The 22,576-nt window shown below is 38.6% G+C and overlaps 1 protein-coding gene across 1 annotated transcript; it reads right to left on the bottom strand.

The window, feature by feature from the left end:
* Window positions 1-243: 243 nt before the first annotated feature.
* Window positions 244-22,337, bottom strand: OVCH2 (ovochymase 2). The gene is given in 14 exon segments (XM_056116351.1): window positions 244-390; window positions 3,607-3,642; window positions 3,645-3,730; window positions 4,073-4,204; window positions 5,100-5,187; window positions 5,189-5,241; window positions 7,523-7,538; window positions 10,299-10,496; window positions 12,483-12,634; window positions 13,558-13,653; window positions 14,010-14,182; window positions 15,353-15,444; window positions 17,464-17,573; window positions 22,250-22,337. Coding segments are annotated over 14 exon segments (1,467 nt in total).
* Between the last annotated feature and the right edge of the window lie 239 nt (window positions 22,338-22,576).

Genomic DNA, 22,576 nt, shown 5'->3' with positions numbered 1-22,576 from the left:
GTAAAAGGTTGTAATATTTTCCAACCATGGTCCTTTCAACCTAGCTTCTTTCCTGTGGCCCCCTATCCTATTGGATGGCTCCCCTCTTGATCTGTGGCCCTTCATTTACACGAATTTTACCTGTGGCGTCTTAGACTATCCTAGAAGTCCTTGGGTCCCATATGGCCCCTGGCTGAGAAACAGTGATTTTGGAAACTGTACACAATTGAGCTAGATTCTTATTATTCCCTAAAGGGACTGGATTCAAATGCAAGCACAGGAAGCAGAGATTCTAGAGAAGCAGAAAAGGATTTCCTCTTTTTTTTCTACATCTTTGTACACTCTCACAACGTTGGCAGTGCAGTCTCTACTTTCTCTATTTCCGGATTCTAAAAGGAAAGCTGAGAAAATCTGACATTACATATAGATTTACACCAAATTACCTGATTTTGACTAAGCAGAGAAATTTGGGATGCTCTCCTTACTATGAATTATGAACTTCAATGAGAAAATTAGTGTGGCTTTGAATGGGCTTATTGCTTAAAAAACATGCCATAGAACAGATTCCCAAACCTTCTGAAGCAACCAAGCTACCAAATACAGGCTAGATATAAGGGTGGGAAATTGCGCAAGTACTTGATAGCCCTATTACCTCTAAAAGACCAGCAGAACCTCTCAGTGGAGATTTTCTTTTTCCCACTAGAAACTATGTTTTGGGTTATACAAGGGATCTATGGACATATAATTGTTTCTCTTGGCGTCTTACAATTGTACATCTGGTTCACTATGCTTCTTTTCAAATTTCCAGTTCTCCTGAATTAAAACTAAAGAAGGTTATGCCTTTTTTAATTTTGTGTCTTCTATTTGGGAGAATATAGTTGGTATCAGTACCATCTTCCTTGTTTTAGTGCTATTAAATCTCAATGACTCACTGAAAAATTCTGCTATGATATATAATATGAGAATCACTGTATCACTGTCATCCCATTGTTCTTTGATTTACTCAAGCAGGCACCAGTGATGTCTCTATTCATCCCAGCCCTGAGATTTTAGCAGCCTCTCATTACTCATCTTTCCCAATGATTGGAGGATTTTTCAGGGTCAGGGAAATAAGACCTGTTATAGTTACTGGTTTTGACATATCAAATACGCCACAGGAAGCTTGCCAGGATCTGCCAGTGCGGGTGGGATACTCTTGGTAGCATGCGGGGCTCTCCAGAATGCATATATATATATATATATATATATATATATATATATATTTCTCTCTGTGATTTGTTGCCTACTGTATGAAATCCATCAAACATGGTGTGGTAATTATGGAAAATGGGTAGGAAGTGTCTTATGATGTGTCCGGAAAGCGGCCTGGAGCATAGCAGTGGTGGGTAGTGGAGGTCCGCTGCCAGGGCTGGGTCCCCTGGGGCAGGGAGGGTTCCTACCTCCCCTCCTGGGGCGCCCCAAGTGAAAACAGCCAGGTGAAGTCTGGTGGCATGGCTACGGGGGCCTCATTTTATACTCCCATCTGTGAGGAGCAGCCGTGAGTTCTGGAGGGTGGTTGATGAGGAGATTATCTGGTGCCCGCAGGGTGTGGTTTATGGGCGTGACACCTGGGTCACTGGAGACTGGGGGAAGCAGACAGAGGATCTCTGCTCCCAGTCCCATTCAGTCCAGTGTTCAAGATCACAAAGTTCTGCATTACCTCAGTTCTGAGAATATAAATGTTAAATTCAAACAAAATGTCATCAGAATAATTGACAGAATCTGCAAAGTTTTTATAGATGCTGAAGAGTCATTGGCATACACTTCTGAACTCCTGGACACACGTCACTGTCATTGTCACTGTCCTCCCATTGCTTATCGATTTGCTCGAGCGGGCCCAGTAACATTTCCATTGTGACAATTGTTACTGTGTTTGGCATATCGAATACGTCACAGGTAGCTTGCTAGGCTTTGTTGTGCGGGCGAGATACTCTCGGTAGTTTACCGGGCTTTCCGAGAGGGGTGGAGGAATTGAACTCAGGTTGGCCATGTTGGCCACTTGCAAGGCAAACAACCTACCCGCTGTGCTATTGCTCCAGCCCCCTGGACACACATAAGAGAAGAAATTCTGATATGGGTTAGGAAGAGTTGATTTTATTATAATTATGTAATTAATTATAAACCTCAATGAAATTTTAGAGTAGATTATTCAAATTATAATGTACCAAATCCTAGAAAATAAAGATGACTACTTAGGATCTACCTGAACTTCACTTTCATAGTTTCTAAAACCATAATTCTTAACAGATGTATACTATTCCATTTATTTCTAACCTCAGCAGTTATTAAGATTCCAAGGTTTTGTTTTCTTAAAAATATGAATTGTTTTGGATTCAGATAGATAGCACAGTGGGCATGGCATTTGCATCACATTCGCTAACCAGTGTTCAATCCCCAGTACCCCATATGTTTCCCCTGAACACCACAAGGAGTGCTTCCTGAACACAGAACTAGAAATAAGCCCTGAGAATTGTGGGTGTGTCCCCTTCCAATAAAAATTGTTTGTATGTTAATTTTTTCTTACCTTATTTTCTGTTTGAGTTACTTACTTTTTGCAGACAAAGGGAGTGGAAGACAGAGGGAACAATAGAAAAAGGAATAGGGAAGCAATATCGAGCTAATTTAGACAGTTTGATAACATCACCCAATTGTATGATGGACTGATGGGGTAGTAGGAGTTTGGATATTAAACACACAGCTGGTGACGGTTCAGTAGCACTCGAGAAATTAGCAGAAGAATAAGGGATTCAATGAAAGATAAAAAGGGAAGGCAAAATTGAAGGTACCTACCTTTCACTGGGCACTTCCATTTCTAGTAAAAGTTCCACAGGGAGAAGAAGATGTGTCAGATATGAGATTCAATCAAATATTTCTTACAGCCTTACTGGGATACTTTCTGAAAATAAACCATTTTCTTTTCAAGCCAAATGATGTGCACGTTGTTATGAGTTGCAATACTAATTTTCAAATGACTCTTCTGGGTGGGGCCTATAAGATGATGATGTCCAGAATGGGTGTCACTTTACTGTCACACAATTCTCAGTGACTTTTTGTTGAATTGATGTCTTGAGATCACTTTTATATCTGCAATATTTAGATTTTCAACTAATATTTTTCCTTCCCACTGTAGAAGCCCTTCCCACTGTGACCTCAGCCTCTTCTTCTAGAACAAATCCAATCTACATATTAATATAAGTCAGTTAATGAACCTGTCCTACACTGATTTCTCTATGCTCGTTCTATTCCCATCTGCTTTGTAGGTTTTATGACTTAGGCCTAATTGTCATTGATTTTGTTATCCATGTCATATGCAGCACTGTGTGATCAGTTTAATAAATCAGAAAGAAATGCTGGCTTGGAGGATCTATGCACTGCTATGATGGAACAAACTACAAAAAGTGAAGTACATAGTTGCCATCTAGTGGTAAGTATGGGTAGTTTGTGAAAAAAAAAAAAAAAGCCTTGGGCACCAGGCACTGATTAACAAGGACACAGAAAAAAAAAAAAAAATCCCCTGTGCTCTCATGGTGCTTATGGTAGATATTCTATGGCTATAACATAACAAAGCAAGGGCAACAAGGTCAGTACCTTAATCAGGTAATGTTTAAGGGCTTGGAAAAAAAACAACTACAGTTTCTCTTATCACTAAGGATAGTTAGGACTCTATATGAGGCTGTATTTAAAAGGATGGTTAAAGACCTGCAGCCCAAATCTAAAACACAAGGGAAAACATCCAAACATTGACATCATCCACCAAAGTGCCTCTTTAATCTTTCTACTGTCTTTCACAGATGTTGCCAGAGCATGGAGGAAGGAATCTGAGTACTGATTTTCAAGAACTCTTCATATCCGCTTCACTCATTTTAAGGTGCAATTAATTAGCAAGGATTTCGAAGAATCTGGTGCCCATATTTCACCAGCTTTCTATGTGCTCCTCATTCTGAGTCTAGAAGGCTGTAGGAGGGATCATCTTGCCTCTCACCTAGGTTCTGTGCAGTCTTAACATCTAAAAAAGATACACTTAGTGAGTGAAAACTGTAAATCATTTTTTTACCAGAAAGATAGTTTGGTTTAAAAGTTTTGTAGGTGAGATTAAACCCAATGGCATAACCTGAGGTATCAAAGATCCCAATAGAGGTGGAGCCAAAAAGAACTGATGAAGCAATGCCTACTCCACACAATTTCCCTGCAACACAAGAAGGAGTATTGATTTTCAGGATCTAGGAAGCAGCAGTTCTTCAAGATTTGTGGAGAACTGAACTTGAATTGTTCAACTTGGGATTTACCAATCATGTTATTACTGACATGTTGAATTGTAATACTCTTTGTGTTCAGGCTGTCTTGTGCCTTATGGAATGTTCTGCAGTATTCCTGGCCTCCCACCAAGTGGCATTAATAACCTTTCCAGTTAGTGACAACAGAAAGTGTTTCTGAGACCTGGCCCTTTAAGCCCAGAGGAAGGGGAACAGGAATATTCCTTCATGTCTGTTTCTGATAGAAGTAACCTTTGTTTCCTACTTATGGTTATCAACTGGTAATTTTCTTATTTGGTTTTTGTGCTCATGGCTTACTCCTGGCTCTGTGCTCAGAAATCATTTCTGGTGCTTCTCTGGGGACCATATGTGGAGACAGAAAGTTGCATCAAAAGGATGACTACATAAAACTCATTCACCTTAATCCTTTTCATTTCTCTCTGGCCTGCTTGATTGGTATTTTTCTTCTGAGCTTGAAGGAAGCAGGAAAGATGTTCCTGTGTGCATGTGCCTAACATTCTGCTCAGGAGGCCCTGAGATAATCTAAATAGTGTCCTTAGTGAATTGTTGGTCTGGCAAATAAATCTAGGAACACTGTTTCAGAAGGATACAGATGCAGCAAATGAAATGCACTGTGGTTTCATAGTGTCTCTCAGATTCAGCTTCACATAACTCCCTCCCACTGTTAACTCTGAGTCTCCAAAGTAGATACAGGTAGTGTGATGTTTTCTGATATCTTTGTGTCAGAAATAATGCAACCAGACAATGTAAGCCCTCTTCACACTAGTATACAGAGAAGTGTACTTAACAACATGAAAATCCACTCACCAGTAAGTCTGTCTTCTGAAGTATCTACTAATAGGTAATTGTGATGACAAGACTCTGCATCCAAGTCGGAAAAAATGAGTAATACATATATGCATTCCCTCTGGTACCAATAGGGTCCAGACACACTGTCTGCAGCAGATATCTTGAAAGGGTATTATTTCTAGACAGTAACTACGATAATCAGACTTGAAGTGGAAATAGAAGAGTGGAGTGCCAAAGGGGCTACTCACTACTTGGTTTAACAATATATGTAGAGATTTGAGGCTGTCAGGAGTCAGGATTGCATTGGTGAATGGGTGGCACCAGAGTTTGAACTCAGTCTTTTTTTTTTTTTTTTTAGATTTTTATTAGTGAAACACCATGAGGTACAGTTGTAGACTTACAAATTTTTGTGCTTGGGTTTCAGTTATACAATGATCGAATACGCATCCCTCCACCAGTGCCCATTTTCCACCACCACTGATCCCAGTATCCCTCTCACTCCCATCCCCCCCATCCCACCCATCCCACACTGCTTCTATGGCAGGGCATTCCCCCTTGTTCTCTCTCTCCTTTTGGGTGCTGTGGTTTGCAAAAGAGGCATTGAGTGGCGATCATGTTCGGTCTAGAGTCTACTCTCAGCACGCAACTCCCATCCTGGAAGGATCCTCCCAACATCCTTTATTTGGTCCTTCCTTCTCTATCTGAGCTGCCTTTTCCCCCATCGTGTGTGGCTGGCCTCCAAGCCATGGAGTAAACCTCTTGGTACTTAAAACCTGGTAATCTGCTATTCTTGGGCGTTAGTCTCCTATTCTGTTACATTATGTTTCCCACATGAATGCAATCTTTCTATGTCTGTCCCTCTCTTTCTGACTCATTTCGTTTAGCATGATACTTTCCATGTAGTACCACTTATGGAGTAAGCACTTTATGCCACAGATGTATTGTCAGTGCCTTGATGCCTTTTTTTGTTATTAATTTTAGATAGTGCTTAATCTTGAAATTCTGTTTCTTTTTCTTCACTCAACTTTCTCTAATCCCATAGATCTATACATACAGATATTCTCTGGGTTATACCTTTAGTTTTAATTTCTCTCTGAATGAGGTGATTAGTATCGGTCATACCTCTGTTTCAAGGATTTCACCTACATTTCTAAGCCTGAGACCTGATTTTTTAAACTGTCTCTTAGCTATCTTCTAGCTATCTTCTCTGAAACTTCAATGCTACATTGGTATTTCTCTTGATCTGCAACTCGTTCCACCTGATTTGTTCCTTCCACGTGCTCTTACTCACATATGATCAAAGCTCTGGTACCATCCTTACCTGCTCTTCCTCCTGCGTTATTCATCATCTTGTTGATGGATTAGCCCTGATTCTTGTTTCTATTTTTTCCTTTTCATTCGTTGTCTTTGTGAAAGCCTTCTCATCTCTCAAATTGATCTCATAAAGCCACCTGAAATTACCTTTCCTCCAATCTATTCCTATGTGCTTTCCTTTTGCTACTAGCATTTGCTCTAGTAATTTCATCTAATCAACTTCTTATTGCTCAATAAAGTTAAACTTTTTTTATAGTTTTGTTTGAATTTTTCTTTCTAATGTTTCCCCTCATAAAATCTCATTCACATATTCTACACTTAAGCTATCTTGACTCTAGCATACTGTAAAATATCCCATCTCCATTCTTTAATATGTACCTCTTGATATTAAAGATTCATTGGTCAACTTTTATCTCATAAAATCTTTCTCCTCCATTAAGTTCATTCTAAAATCCATCTGTGATCCAAACTTCCTTTACCATTTTTTTCTGCTCTGCCTCCCCCACCATTTTTTTTAAACTAGGAGGAGTTGCTCACTCCTGTGAGCAGTCAGGGTAGTATTTTCCTATATTGATATTAGTAAATCATTTCACAGACTCAAGAATAATTGAAGATTTGAGCTACATATGTCTTAGAGAGCTTGATGCCTTAGAGAGATCCATAAAGAGTTTGGACCAGATAAGGAGACTGAAATCTAGATATAGCAAGGAATTTGCCCTGAATTAGAGGGAATTCATTTCAGTCCAATAGTGAAGCATTCCAGGTGAGTCCTCCTTCTTCAGGAGGGGCACTACCAAGGTCAGATGAGTAGCTAATTTATTTCACTTGCACATCCTCACACTCTTCGCCCAAACCTCTCATCTAAAGTTAGACTTTGGCAGATGTTGAAATGATTCAAACTCTGGATTGACATGGAGTAAAATGAGAAGAAATCTGTGGGTACCCACTTAGAAAAAGAGTTTTCCTGTCTGCTAGGTAATGGCTGTGAATGCTCCAAGTGGTGCTTTTATTAGTGAGAAAGGAGAACTTTTGAAGTGGAAGACTTTTGATTCTAAAGGGAATTGATATTCAGAAATGCTAGCTATTAATTTATGCTCCCAGTGGAGCAGGCTGTAAGGAATACCTACCTCTGGAGTTCTTTCTCTGCTTCTCTGGTAAAGAGATATATGCAATTCTAAGTGTGTAGTATTTTGAATAAAAGGTAAAGGTAAAGGCCCTCCTGTTGTTCGTCGATTTGCTCGAGCGGGCCCAGTAACGTCTCCATTGGAGACTTTGTTGTTACTGTGTCTGGCATATCGAATACGTCATGGGTAGCTTGCCAGGCTCTGCTGTGCGGGCAAGATACTCTCGGTAGCTTGCCGGGCTCTCCAAGAGGGGCGGAGGAATCGAACTCGGGTCGGCCATGTTGGCTGCGTGCAAGGCAAATGCCCTACCGCTGTGCTATCGCTCCAGTATTTTGAATAAGTATTTTGAATAAGATTCTAAAAATTTAGCATCTCCCTGGTTAAAACGTGCAAAAGTTTTGGGTCCATATATAACTAACAAAAATTTAATTTATGTCTTCATTATAGAAGAGATAAATTAATGAAACAAGAAATAGAAATAGAAATAAGAAATATAAATATAAATAAGAAATAAGAAACAAGAAATAGAAATAAGAAACAAGAAACAAGTGTTTTAAAACACTTACTTATTCCGGGTGTGTGTGTGAGCTTAAAGGTTTTATTTATTCAGTGTGTGTGTGTTTGTGTGTGTGTGTGTGTGTGTGTGGTATCAGGAATTGATCCCTGGTTTTCTTTATGCGAGGCAGATACTGTTGTGGCCACATCAGGCCCCAGATGTTTTTTTTTTTAATTAAGTATACTAATTAAGGGGACCGGAGATATAGTAAGACACTTAAACTTGCACACAGTTGACCTGAGTTTAATCCCAGGCATCTGTATGTTCCCCCAGTCCCTAGCAGGAGTGATCCCTGAGTATGGAGTCAGGGTAAACCCTGATCACAGATCCCCAAATAAGACCAAAAATGTATATTAATTAAGAAACAGGCCATAATTATTCTAAAGTCACTCATACAGTAAAAGGAAGTCATATGGTTTTACCTGGGCTGGAGTGATAGCACAGCGGTAAGGCATTTGCCTTGCACACAGCCAACATGGCCGACCGGAGTTCGATTCCTCTGCCCCTCTTGGAGAGCCCGGCAAGCTACCGAGAGCATCTTGCCCGCACGGCAGAGCCTGGCAAGCTCCCTGTGATGTATCCGATATGCCAAACACAGTAACAAGAAGTCTCACGATGGAGACGTTACTGGGTCTGCTCGAGCAAATCGTTGAACAACGGGAGGACCGTGACCGTGATGGTTTTACCTATCTCATTTAACAGAAGGGAGGCCAAATATAGAAATAATTCACCTAGAGCTAAAACTTGAACTGAGGGCTCAGATGTTGGCTACTGTAACATATGTTTGAAAATAAAATCAAGTTCTTGGGGGCTGGAGAAATAATGCAGAGAGCAGGGTACTTGCTTTGCACATGGTTGACCTGGGTTCAATCTTTGGCACCTTATATGGTCCATAATTTATTGTTAGGAGTGATTCCTGAGCACAAAGCCAGGAGTAAACCCTGAGCACAGCCAGGTTTGTACCCCAAAATAAAAATATAATAAAATTCAATGAAACAGTTTTTTGAAAACAGTTTAAAAGAGAAAGTAATAGATATTTTCTCCAATAGAATGGTTTATTTTAAATAAAGAAAATAAAATCAAGTTTCTTCTGATTTAATTTTAATTAATCCCTTTTGAAAAGAATAACATAGCATGGAACTGGAAGCCAGTGGTTAAGGGAAACAAGTAAATTGAATTTGGAGACACGAAAAAGGTTTCAATTCACTCACTTTCAGGTGTTGGAAGACATACATAGACTGACTTTTCACACTTCACATATTTAGATCTATATCACTCCTCAACCACAGAATTACTAATGCTTCAGGCTGGATCACTTTTATTGTGGGTGGCTGTATTCTGCATCATAGGATATTTAGCAGTGACCATAGCTCCTATTTATTATGTTCCTATGGCACCACTTCAGCTCTTCCTAAGTTCTGATAACAAAAATGTCTCCAGACATTTTTTAAAATTAAATCACCGTGAGATACAGCTACAAAACTTTCATGTTTGAGTTTCAGTCACAGAATGATCAAATACTCAACCCTCCACCAGTGTACATTTTCTACCACCAATGTCCCCATTTCCTTCCCCCCATCCTACCCTTTCCCCTGCCTCTATGGCAGATAATTTTCCTCTTTCTTTCTCTCTCTCTCTCTCTCTCTCTCTCTCTCTCTCTCTCTCCTTTTGAGCATCATGGTTTTCAATACAGATACTGAGAGGCCATCATGTTTGGCTCTTTGTCTACTTTCAGCACACATCTTCCATCCCTAGCAATTCCTCCAACCATCATTGGCTTAATGATCCCTTTTCTATCCCAACTGCCTTATTTCTCAGCTCATTGTCTCCAGAAATTGCCTCCCAGGCAACTGATAGATTGCTGATCTATCAATGGATTTCTGAATCTTACTAGTACAATGGAGATATGCTGAAAACATATTACTGGCTGAGATGGTTTCAATTTTAGACAAATTGTGGCATATTCTCAGCTAGATTTTTTCCATTTCATTGACTATTCACATGCTGTACCATGCACCTTATTTTATTTCATTTTGGATTTAGTAGATTCTCTTCTTCTTTTATGTTACACACTAAGAATTTAGAGAGCTAAGTCTATGTGCTCAGTGGCCTTGACCGACCAAGATCCTTTTATTAAGCTTTCTGGCTAACAGAAAGCATATGTTTTGTTTTTTTATATTTTTTATATTTTGTTATGCCAGCTTCCGAAACTTGCTTGCTAGCTTTATTACCCACTTGGATGTGTTTGTGGATCCAGGGAAGCACTTTACTAAGATCTGTGAAGATTCCAGGAGTTCCTTGATGATCTTTTTGCCTATTGTTTCTCCAGCCTCGGGCACAGCCCAAACCCCAGGAAGTCACGCCAGCCAGAGTCCAAGCCCCTTTCTTATTCCGGCACATGAGGGAACCTCCTGAATCTCCCTATGGATGGGTGGGAAAGAAGATTCTGTTACCCTCAATGTCAGCATCACTGCCCCAAGGTGCTCACCCAGGAAAGATACTAAATGAGGATAAATGCCCTTTCTTTACTTCCAGTAGTTTGAATTCAGCTTTGTGGGAACAATTTATACAAAACACTGAAATAGGGCCAAAGAGACAGTACAGTGGGTAGAATGTGTACTTTGCATGTGTGTGATCTGGCACCCCATATACACACCTCCACCCCCAATCCTGCCAGGAGTGATCCCTGAGCTCAGAGCAGTGAGTGAACCCTGACCACCCAGCTGGATGTGACCCAAAAACAAAGGGGGGAAAAAAACCCCAACAAACCAAATAACCAAAAAAAAAAACACGCTAAAATATTACAGTTTGAGTTTCACTTTCCCATCCATGCTAGATTTCTGTCAATGCTTTTTCAGTTTCATCTCACACACTCAGGAAAGACTTGTCCTATAGTATAACTGAACTTAAGCCTTAGCAGGAGGAGTGAAAGGAAAGGAAAGTCCTATTTATAACAAACTGTTGATGCTTAAATAGGAAAGACGGAGCATTGTTAGCTTACTGCAATTTGGTATTTGAGAAAAATAGACTTCCGTGGCATTCATTCTTCCTTGGTTAAAACAGTTTATCTGAAATTCTTCCCTTATTTATTATTTAAAAAATTAATTGAATCACGGTGAGATGCAGTTATTAGTTGTTCATGATTGAGTTTCAGTCACACAATGTTCCAATACTCATCCCTTCAACAGTGCACATTTCCTGCCACCAATGTCTCGAGTTTCCCTCATACTGACCTCCACCCTACCCCCACAGCCTCTATGGCAAGCACTTTCTCTCTCTCTATTTCTCTCTCTCTCTCTCTCTCTCCTCTCTCTCTCTCCTCTCTCTCTGTCTCTCTCTCTCTCTCTCTCTCTCTCTCTCTCTCTGTGGCACTGCTACTGGAAGGGTATCATGCATATCTCTTTACCAACTTTTAATTTTGTCCTGAGTGATCATTTTCAACTAAAATTGTCATTGTGGCCCCTTCTCTGTCCTAACTGCAATCCTCCTCCCCCTTTTCCCCTTTGTGGCAAGCTTCCTACCATGGGCTAATCCTCCTTGTTTCTACTGTCATTGGGTATTAGTCACATACTCTCTCTCTTTATATATATATACACATATATACATATATACATATATATACACACACAAATATATATATACATATATATACATATATACATATATATACACACAAATATGAATCATTCTATGTCCCTCTCTGAATCATTTTACTCAGCATGATACTCTGTGTTCATTCATATATAAGCAAATTTCATCACTTCATTTTTTCTTAACAGCTGCATAATGTTCTATTGTGTAGATGTACCACAGTTTCTTCTTTATTTATCAGCATACCTGGTGATGCTCAGGGGTTACTCCTGGCTCTGCACCCAGGAATAACTCCTAGCAGTACTCAGGAGATCAGATGGGATGACAGTGGTTGAACCTTTCTGCATTCAAGGCAGACATGCTACCCACTGTACTATTTCTTCAGTCCCAAGTACCATAGTTTATTTTATTTATTTATTTTGCTTTTTGGGTCACACCTGACAATGCACAGGGGTAATCAAGCCCTGGTCGGCCATGTGCAAGGTAAAGCCCTACCCTCTCTACTATTGCTCCAGCCCCCACCAAGTACCATAGTTTCTTTATCCAGTAATCTGTTCTCAGGAACTTGGGTTGTTTCCAGATTCTGGCTATTGTGAATAGTGCTGCAATAAACATAGGAGTACAGATGGCTTCTTTGCCATATGTTTTTGGGCCACTAGGGTATATTCCTAGGAGTTTCCCTTGATTTTGATTCAATCTTACCTGCCTTTATCTTTATTTCAGTGTTCTCTACAGCTTTCTTTTATCCCCTCATCTGACGACAAGGCTGAGGAGAGTCTTACCCTCAGGCCTATAAATTTAACTGCTCCTACCTACCTGACATGCATCTTTCCCTCCGTCTGGAAAGCCTGTGCAGAGAAAGGTTTGTCCTCTGATGGGTTTGCTTAGGCTTAATAGAGCTTTCACACACTCCTCCTGGGTCAAAATGGGCAGCTCTACTGACTGCAAAACTTGGGAGACACTGCCGTCTAGAAAACAGAAATGGGAACCCCAGCAAAGCACTCTTAAGACCTGAGTTGGAGATACATTTAAAAAATTATTTTATTTTCATAAGGCTGTTCATAATAGTTTATTGCACTGACTATTCCAACACCAATTCCACCACCATTGCACCTTATCCATCACCATTATTTTGAATTTTCTCAATCACCATCCCAAACCTGCCCCATATGCATGCCCTAAATAATTTATTATGTATTGCTTATTATGAATAGATCTCCAAAATGATCAGAAAAGATTTCCTTAGAAGAAAATGTGTGAAGATTGTTGTATCTCACCCTGGAGCCATTGTGTAAGATTACCTGTGTAAGAGATTACTAACATGTTGGTACAGGTTGAGCCTTTGTGCGCTAGTAATTTTTTAATTGAGATTGGCTGTCTTCTACCTTACATCCTATCCAGTGCTGCTCCTGGTACATCAGTGGTATAGAGTATGAGATGTTATGTGGCCACAAGTCTAAAATTTTAAATAAGGTAATAGACTTGGGGTTAAAATTTTAACTGGATGGTGACTTTGGGACTGAGGCATCCTTGGAGTTGTTTTTTAAGGTTTGTTCACATCTTTTGGAAATGTTGATTACTAATTAAAATATAGTATTTAAGAAATGTTTGGGGCTGGAGCGATAGCACAGTGGGTAGGGCATTTGCCTTGCATGCAGCCAACCCGGGTTCAATCTCTGGCATCTCATATAGTCCCTCGAGCACCGCCAGGAGCAGTTTCTGAGTGCAGAGCGAGGAGTGACCCCTGAGCATCACTGGGTGTGACCCAAAAGGGAAAACAATGTTTTCATAGTTGTTTATTAAAATGAATTAATAAATTTTATTTTTTTATCATTATAGTAACATGAAAAGTTCTGACATCTAACAAAAGTAGTGTCATAGAAGTGCTTACTTTCCGTCAAACGGCCCCAGCCTGCAGTTGTGCAAGTGAATCCAGCCCTAAATCGTTCTCCTCGCTTCGGAAGACATATGGGACCCACAAACTTGCCTGAAGAAAAGAGCAAAGCTCGTATCTTCCATGGAAGAGAGGATATCAGAAATCACTCACCAGTTGGAAGCTAAGAGGTTTCCCCCAAGTTTTTATAGGGGTTGTGACATCTCTGCCTGGTATATCTAGGGGGTTCTTATTAGACAAAGAAAGACCATTTTATGATCCCATAAAATCCTATATCTAAGGACACAAGCAAAAAAGAATTTAGTTAAAGAACCATCTACCCTGATCTCCTCTAAATTCATAACTCAGAACTATTGGGCATATTCTATATATGCTGTAGGATTGTGATGTGGAACAGAAGTTATAGGGAATTTGGGAAGGAAAATTCAGAATAAGCTTCAAATGTTTACCAAACTGAAAAGCTCCAGTCATCTTCAAAAGAGCAATATCATAGTCTATTGGTTTCCTGGCAGAGAAACGTGGGTGTATGATGACAGTGTCAATGGTGAGACTTTGCTCTTCTGGTTCTATTTGGCTCAAGTCATATTTTCCAGCATTAACATTCAATAATGGTAAAATATTTCTAAGAGGAGAAATAATGAAATGACAGATATCATTGAATTGCTGGGTGAAGTTGCCAGGGTTGACAAACTGACATTTTCAAAATGACAAGGATATATAAACTTGTGGTGTAGAATGCTGAACAGAGAAAAGGAAGATTGTTCCAATGCTTAAAGGTACAGAGCTTCTCAGTTTGAGTTGGGGACTAGTAAAGAGTGATTTCATATGAAATAAATGATATGATTAACTGAATGCTTCACAATGATATTTTAGAAGTATAAATTATATGTATATAAGTGCATACATATGCATAAATATGCATTACAATGTAGTCTGTAATTCAGAACTCTAACGTGCTATCCGACTTTATTTGCCTCTCTTGGGAGACTGGCCTGACCTCAATATAAGTAATATTCTTTGTGAAAGATTTGTGATTCCTATTTAGTATGCTGATTTAATGTTATAAATATAATGCATAATATATATTATAAAACGTATATATTATGTAATGTCACCCTGTGTCTAATGACCCAGAGAGCATGCAGGAGATCAGGAATTGATTACTGCAGTGGGAGGTGGGAATTTTCTCTTTATTCCTTATATGTTTTTAGTGTAGAATAGCATTTCTAATTGGGGGTCATATGACTACCTGTGGGCCCTCAGGATATTTCATTTAGGCAATAGAGGAACCATTACATAAGACTAGGGGGACAGTTAGTAAGATAGGGTAGAAGACAGGAAGAAAATATGTGGAAATTTGGGTCATGCTTGGAAAAAGATTGAGAAACATTAGTTTATATAATTGTTACGCTATGGAAAAACTATTCTATTTCCCTTCTTCCTACAGTAATTATCTGAAAGGAACTTGGTAGTATGCATTGAGATGGATTGAATTCCAAATTTGCCTTATTTGTCACTCTTTATTTCCAGATATAATGATTTTATACAAAATTGAAAGGGAATAATTTTCTATTGTTATAATTCCTTAAATCTTGGCAATATTAGGTACCCAATGGGATGCATAGCATTTCTCTAGCCTAACCGCCTGCCATACTGAAGTAATATGATCACTTAGTTCTTCTTGGATTAAAGCTTAAAATACATGGCTTTATATTTTACTCGAGATATCACACTGATTTCAAGGAAGAAATGGAGCAACGTACCCTTTACCCATTCACTAGGCCATACTTACACATTGGAAACGCAGTGAGCAGCTGTGATCACCCATTGTGGGGAGATGATGGTCCCACCACAGATATGCTTCTGATTGCGTTTTAGAGACACCTAAATTGCAAAGGTCTTAAATGGAAACAAGTTAATGCTCTGGACCACACCTGTACCTACACCTGGGGACAAAGAATATTCTAAAAAAATAGACCAGACCTGTTACTAAACCATATCAGAAGTTATGGATTGTGAAGAATTTAAAATCTATCTCATGATAGCTCAGGAAAAAGAGCAAGGCTGTCAGCAGAGCATACCTGGTATGTTCTATATTAATGAAATTACAGACTCAACCAATAAGTCAACATGCTGAACACAACCTCAATAATCTATTACTAAGTATCTAAATTTGTAAATTTGGAGAAGATTACTAAGCAGTTTTCCTCTATTATGCTGCTTTTCATTTTCTACATTAAGCTTTTATTACTTTGTGATAAGAAAAATGTTCAATAATATTTTATATCTAATTTTTAACTTAAAAAGTTTTAAAAATTAAATAGTTATCCATGTAATAATATTTATAGAGACTGATACTCTAATATGAGCTATATTTGTTAATATGGAGAAAGAAAAAAGATGGATAAGATATAGCAGAGTCTAAAAAATAGGTTTGGGAGTAAGACAAAGTAAGGGCCAAACAAAGCTTACCAATAGTCATGCTGCAATTCTGCTAACCTTTGTAGGGAACTAGTCTTCAAGAAAGAGTCTTCTACCTTAGTGTTTAGCTGCTACAATCTCGTGTAGCCTACTTTTTAGTTTTTTAAAATTTTTTTAATTTTTAAATTTTAAATATTTTTTGCTTTTTGGGTCACACCCGGCAATGCACAGGGGTTACTCCTGGATTTTCACTCAGGAATTACTCCTGGCAGTGCTTAGGGGACCATAGGGGATGCTGGGAATCGAACCTAGGTTGACCATGTGCAAGGCAAATGCCCTACCTGCTGTGCTATCATTCCAGCCCTTAGCTTATTTTTTGATCTGCCCCTGTAGTTACTTTCCATATTTGCTTTCTCCTGTTTTTGATATTTTATTTGATGGAAAAATGACTCTGAGTAAATATTTTTAATTCCATTGTTGGAGTTAGAATGAAGCAATTTATATGTATTGTCACCCTTTCAGCCAAAATTCATTTGGTGAAATTTTAAAAACTTAATAGAAAGGGCTAAGACTAGAAGATCAAATAAAGGAAATGAGTTATCCCTGGTGATTATATGAATGTGGATTTCTGAATAGATTAACCAACCAATGAGCAAAGAAGCAACCAATGAGCAAAGAAGCTCTTCAACCTAGCAATTAATTGGGTCACATACTAATCAAATTACAGCCTCAACCAATAAGTCAACCCACTGAACACAATTTCAGTCAACCAATTGTTTCTAAGTATCTATTGAGCTAAAAGTTAGTATAATTGACAGAAGTGAAAATAAGAAGCTACCATTGTTGTATATATAAAATTAATAACGCAAAAATACAAATGGCCCAGAACAAAGAAAGCTGAGAGACTTCATAGACAATAAATGTTAATACCATATGCTAGGAGGAGAAGCACTAAGGTTATTTATATGGTATGTGGGCTGTGGAAATTAGATTAACATAATTCTTAGAGTATTAGCTAAGGAGAAATCTTGACTAGCCTTCTAGGGGGGTCCCCTGGTAAAAGTATAAACTTTATACCCAAAACATAGGTTAGACCTTTAAAAGCCCACATGTTGCTTTTGAATTTCTTAGTTAATCTTTAATTATAACATAAAATAATATTTAAAAATATTTTTATCAAATGAGAAAATCTGATTTTTAGTGATGAATGCTATGTTTTCTACCTTCTCAAAGTGGTATTTTTGTCTTAAAAGTTGACAGTTTGGGGTGGCACTTCTGATTTTTGGAACAAGTTCATAGTACACGTAATTTTTCTGAACATACGTTTTCTAGAACTTAGTTGATGTACATATGGAGGGCTTGGATCTGTGCATACTCTCAGGATATTTCTGATGACGAGCTAGGTGGGCTAGAGCATACTCATGAGTAGCATGAAAATGCAGAAGATCAGTTACCTACCAGATACTGATTCCTGAGACATACCTGCCAGGGGTAGGAACCCCTTTCCACTTGGCTTCCCCCAACAATGCGACTAAACAGTGTTAAATCATTCCAAGTTTGTGACTGCACTAGACTCCATCCGCAAGTGTAATCTGGAGAAAGAAAAAAATTTAGTGTTTAGGTAGTTCCTAGGATTAAGGAATCAGAACTGAGAAAATTGTTTTAAATCCCATTTTTGTATGTTTGCTGCTTTCATTAGAGCATTTTATAGGTTTCAGGTGAGCAATATAGTCAATTTCTATATATACTACATTAAATTTACATTAAAAGTCCATTTCTATTTTCACCATACAGTTGACCCCTTTTACTGATTTTACTGAGGCCATTTGTCCCTTCTCTTTTGGAATTTATCCTTGCAGTCTAAAAGTTTGTTTACTTATTTGGGGGTTGGGGGGGATGGCATTTAGGCAACAACCAGTGGTGCTCAGGGACTATTCCTGACTGTGCTCAGCGGTCACTGCTGGTGTTTCCCAGGGAACCACATGTGGTGTGAAGGAGTGAACTAGTATTATTCACATGAAAGACAAGTATCTTAACTCTGTGCTACTTCTCCAACCCCTAAAAGCTTAGTTTAAAAATTTTTTAAAAATTTTATAAGGTAGTTCACAATATTTGATTACGTTTAATATTTAAACACCAATCCCACCACCATTACACATTCCCACCACCATATTTGGGATGTTTACATCCCTAGTCCCAATCCCTTTCCCAAAGCACAACTGAAATAATATATTTTGTATTGTTTGTTATGAAAAACCGCTGAAAATGCTACAAAAAGGTATCCATAGAAGAAACAGTGTGAAGATTGTTCTATTTTGTCAGGGGCCATTAAGACATTCTTTAGGATATCACTAACATGTTGTTAAAGGTTGAGTGATGTGAACTTTTGTATATATATATCTGAAAATATTTATATATGCATATATATATTTCCCTCTATGATTGGTTGCCTACTATTTGAACCCCATCAAATGTGGTGTGGTCCCTTGGAGAATGGGTAGGGAGTATCTTATGCACTTGCGGGCACACAGTCCAGAAATATATGTGTGAGGTTTGGCCCGAGTTTGTGGGGAGCAGCTTTGAGCGGGTCTGTGGTTGGTTTGTGGAGGTTGTCGGCTGCTGGGGCTGGGTCCCTTGGGGCAGGGAGGTCTCTCACCTGGCCCTCTCTGGAGTGCCCTGAATGTAACAGCCTGGCACAGGGTCCAGTGGCATGGCTATGGTGGACATCATGTTGCTCCCTTCTGGGAGAAAAGCTGTGCGATCTAGGTGGTGGCCCATGATGAGATTATCTGGCACTGGCAAGAGGTAGCTTATGGTCATGACTGCTGGGCCACTGGAGTCAGGGGGAAATGGGTAGAGAAACTCTGATCCCAGTCCCGTTGAACCCAGAAGCTGAATTATTTGTGTGTGTGTGTTTGTTATATTTATTTATTGAATCAGTGTGGGAAAAGTTACAAAGCTTTCAAGTTTATGTCTCGGTCATACAATGATCAAACACATTTCCCTTCACCAGTACTTATTTTGTTATGAAAAACCGCTATATACCAAATATACCCCCAATATTCCTCCCTCACACCCCTCCCGATGCCTGTGAGGCAGATGATTTCTACTTAACTCTCTCTCTACTTTGAATACATTCATTATTTCAACAAAAGATGCACCATTATTGTTTGGAATTTCCCCCCCAACAATCAGAACTGCCAAAAAGGCATTGTGAAATAATTTGTTTTCTATAGCTGGTTATGAGAACCATATGATGAACCATATGATGGCCACCACTCTTGCGGCTGTGAGACTTTGGATTTCTGATATTTTAATAATTAAGTCTGGAGGTATTTCTGCCAAAAGTCGGATAATTATGAGATTGGTTTCTGTGCATCTGGTGCCATGGCCGTGCCTGAGTGCTGCTCGTGGGGGGGCAACTCATGACCTTGGTAGGTTGTGATGGACTAGCCGGTACCGACCCCCATCCCATGAGGCTACAGTTGCCCCTTCACCGCCGGCTCATACCTGGCTTTCCAATAAGCTCTGAGGAGGCGGCCACCTTGTTGCAGAGGGGGAAAAAGGCAGAAGGGACAGACACCCTTTCCCTCCCGGGGAGCATGGCACCATAATTTAATGCATGGTCCATTCACTTTTGTGTAGCAAGCTGCCGGGCTCTGGATTAAGTCTTTGTGCCTCTGGAGCCATGGTCATGCCGGAGAGCCACTTGGGGGGGGGGCAAGTTCTGTTTTATTTAATCAAATATATATATATATGAATTAAAACACCACAATCTACAAAGCTGTTCCTATTAGAATTGTTTCAGGAATTCAGTGTTGCAACACCAACCCCATTACCAATGTCCCAAGAGTCCCTGCAATCTACCAGCCTGCTTCCTTGGCAGGCTTACAACAAATTTATTTCATATTGTTTACTCCAATCAAAATTAAAGAAATGACAAACGGAATTATCAGAAGATAAATCAACAAAAATCAATATCTAGTATTAATTGCGATATGATTTTAGCCTATGTAAATAGGGAAATTAAAGCCACTTAATGCAATGTAGCATACTGCCTATTCTCATTTACATAATTAAGTTTTGAATTCTGGCATCTCAAACATATTACATTAAATTTTGTTATGTATTTGAACTTTATTGTGGTAATCATCATATCTTCCCTGTTGTAAATGGGGCTTTGTTTGCTCCATTGGCAGGCATATAAAAATTTATTTCACATAACTTGGTTCAAAAAACTTAAAAGAATGGCAAATAGAATTATTATAAAATAAAAATAATAGTCAATTTCTGGTGATTGATTACTGTATATATGTGTATATATATTTATATATATATTTGTGAGTTCTTTGTTTTGTTTTTTTGAGCTATGCTCAGGAGAAATGCCCTGGCTGAACACTCAGGACTTGCTCTAGCAATGCTCAGGAGTTACTCCCTGGCTCAACACTCAGGAATCACTCCTGGTGGTGCTCAGGGGACCCTAAGGGATGCCAGGGATCAAATCTGAGTTGGCTGCATGCAAGGCAAACACTACCTGCTGCACTATTGCTCCAGCCCCAATTGCTGTATGTTTTTAACATGTGTTAATTTAGTAGAGGTCAACCAGATACACCAATAGTGAGTGCCATATTCAATACCACATAATGGGAAATTTCTTCTATCCTTTAAAAGAGCTCTTTTAAAGTTTCTTGCAAAACAGGTTTCAAGGCTATGTATTCCCAGAGCTGTTGCCTACCCATGAAGCTCTTTATAGTTCCTTAAAATCTAAATGATTTGTGGAAAACTTAAAGAGAATTTCTTTGCACCACTGTGTTCGAGACTTACTCCTGGGTCTATACTCGGGGATCACTCTTGTTCAGGGATCATACCTAGGATGGAATACAGGTTGTCCACATGCAAAGCAAGTACCTTGTCTGTTGTGCTATTTCTTTGGTCTCATATATATTTTTAAACAAGAAATAAATATAAGATAACAAAAATGCAGATTACAAAATAAGTGGATTTATGTTCATTGTGTACTTTTTCTATAATTTGCATTTCCAGGGATTCTTTCATTTTTGTCACATAGATAATCATATCATGAAGAGATTTATTTTCCTGATGTAAAAATTATGGACTTCAGGGGCCAGAGAGATAATACAGGAGGTAAGGCGTGCAGTCAACCCACGTTTGCCAACCCTGGCATCCCATATGGTCCCTTGAGCACCACCAAAAATAATTCCTGAGGTCAGAGCCAGGAGTAATCCTGGAGCATCACTGGGTGTGGCCCCCCAAAACAAACAAACCAAAAATTAGGGTTTCAGAGGTGGACTTCTACTGCAGGTTGTTCAAAAAGAATAAAGATAACTGTCCTATTCACCTGGTGTAGTCTGGCATGGAAAAGTTACCAGGTAATGAAAGAAAGAACTTATCTGTGTAAATAATTTATTCCTGAAAAAGCAGTGTTTACTTATCTCTCCTTAAATTTTTAATCCTCAACTAAGAGTTGGGTTAAAGTTGTTTACAACAGACTAGTAATAATTTGTGATGTCCCATCTTCTTTTCTTGCTATAGGCCATTCTTTCCTACATGCTTTTTAGGAAACACTGCCAGAAAGCACTGCCACACAATCAATTTTAGCTATAGTCACAAAACTTCTAGTTCTTTATGTAACTGAGTCTTCGAATTCTCATTCTTTCATCTGGATGATACCTCAGCTGAGAAATTTTCTGTTTCTGGTGAGAGAATCATAAGTACCCTAGACGCCAAATTTACTATTTCCTAAACTCATTGAAGCAAAAATAGAAAACATTATGATTGATAAGACTAGCAAAAATATGATTGTAGAAAAAATAGTCAAGAATTCTTCTCAGTTTTTGTTATTTGAGGGAAAAAATAAAGATTCATTGTACATTGCTGAGAAAGTGCCACATATTTACCAGCAAGACAATTCTCCAGACTACAGACACTTCTAATTTTTATCTGATTTCTAGAGCTTGCTACATGAAAGAGAATGAAATTATATAATGCATTCCAATAATGAACAACCCTGATTTTTCTCTAATCACTACAACTTGTTCAGTTATTTCCTGGAAATTTTTACTTGATTTTATATGCTAATAAAAAAGAAAAGTCTGAAATTATTACATCAAAAGCAATTAGATCTTCAAAATATATTTGCTTTTCTTGCTTTCCCAAAGGAATATAAAGTAGACTTGGGATGCCCATTTACAGCAAAAGTTATTTTCTCATATAAAGATAAATAATATATAATAGATCTGGAACTTACCTTTGGGGAGAAAGTGAACTGCAGATTTACATTTTTCCAGACAGATCATTCCAAGTAGTAAAATCAGCTTATTCTTGCTCATAGGCATTTTGAGTCTCAGTTTTTCTCTGGAAATATACAGCTACTTTAAAAAAAACCCAAAATAGAAAGTCTTGCTAACATAGCCATCAATCAGTTTAAAATGTTATTCATTAACCAAGTCGTGGGACAATCAACCATGTCTATATAATGTTTCTGACTGTGGTTTTGCAAGATGTGGAGTGACAACCACAGAATAAATCATAGTCTTGATAAAGCAATATCAAATATTCCACTGAATCCACACTT

Source organism: Sorex fumeus, unplaced genomic scaffold, assembly GCF_029834395.1.
Source record: "Sorex fumeus unplaced genomic scaffold, SorFum_2.1 ptg000030l, whole genome shotgun sequence".
Classification (NCBI taxonomy): domain Eukaryota; kingdom Metazoa; phylum Chordata; class Mammalia; order Eulipotyphla; family Soricidae; genus Sorex; species Sorex fumeus.
This window is presented reverse-complemented; position numbering and strand designations above follow the sequence as displayed.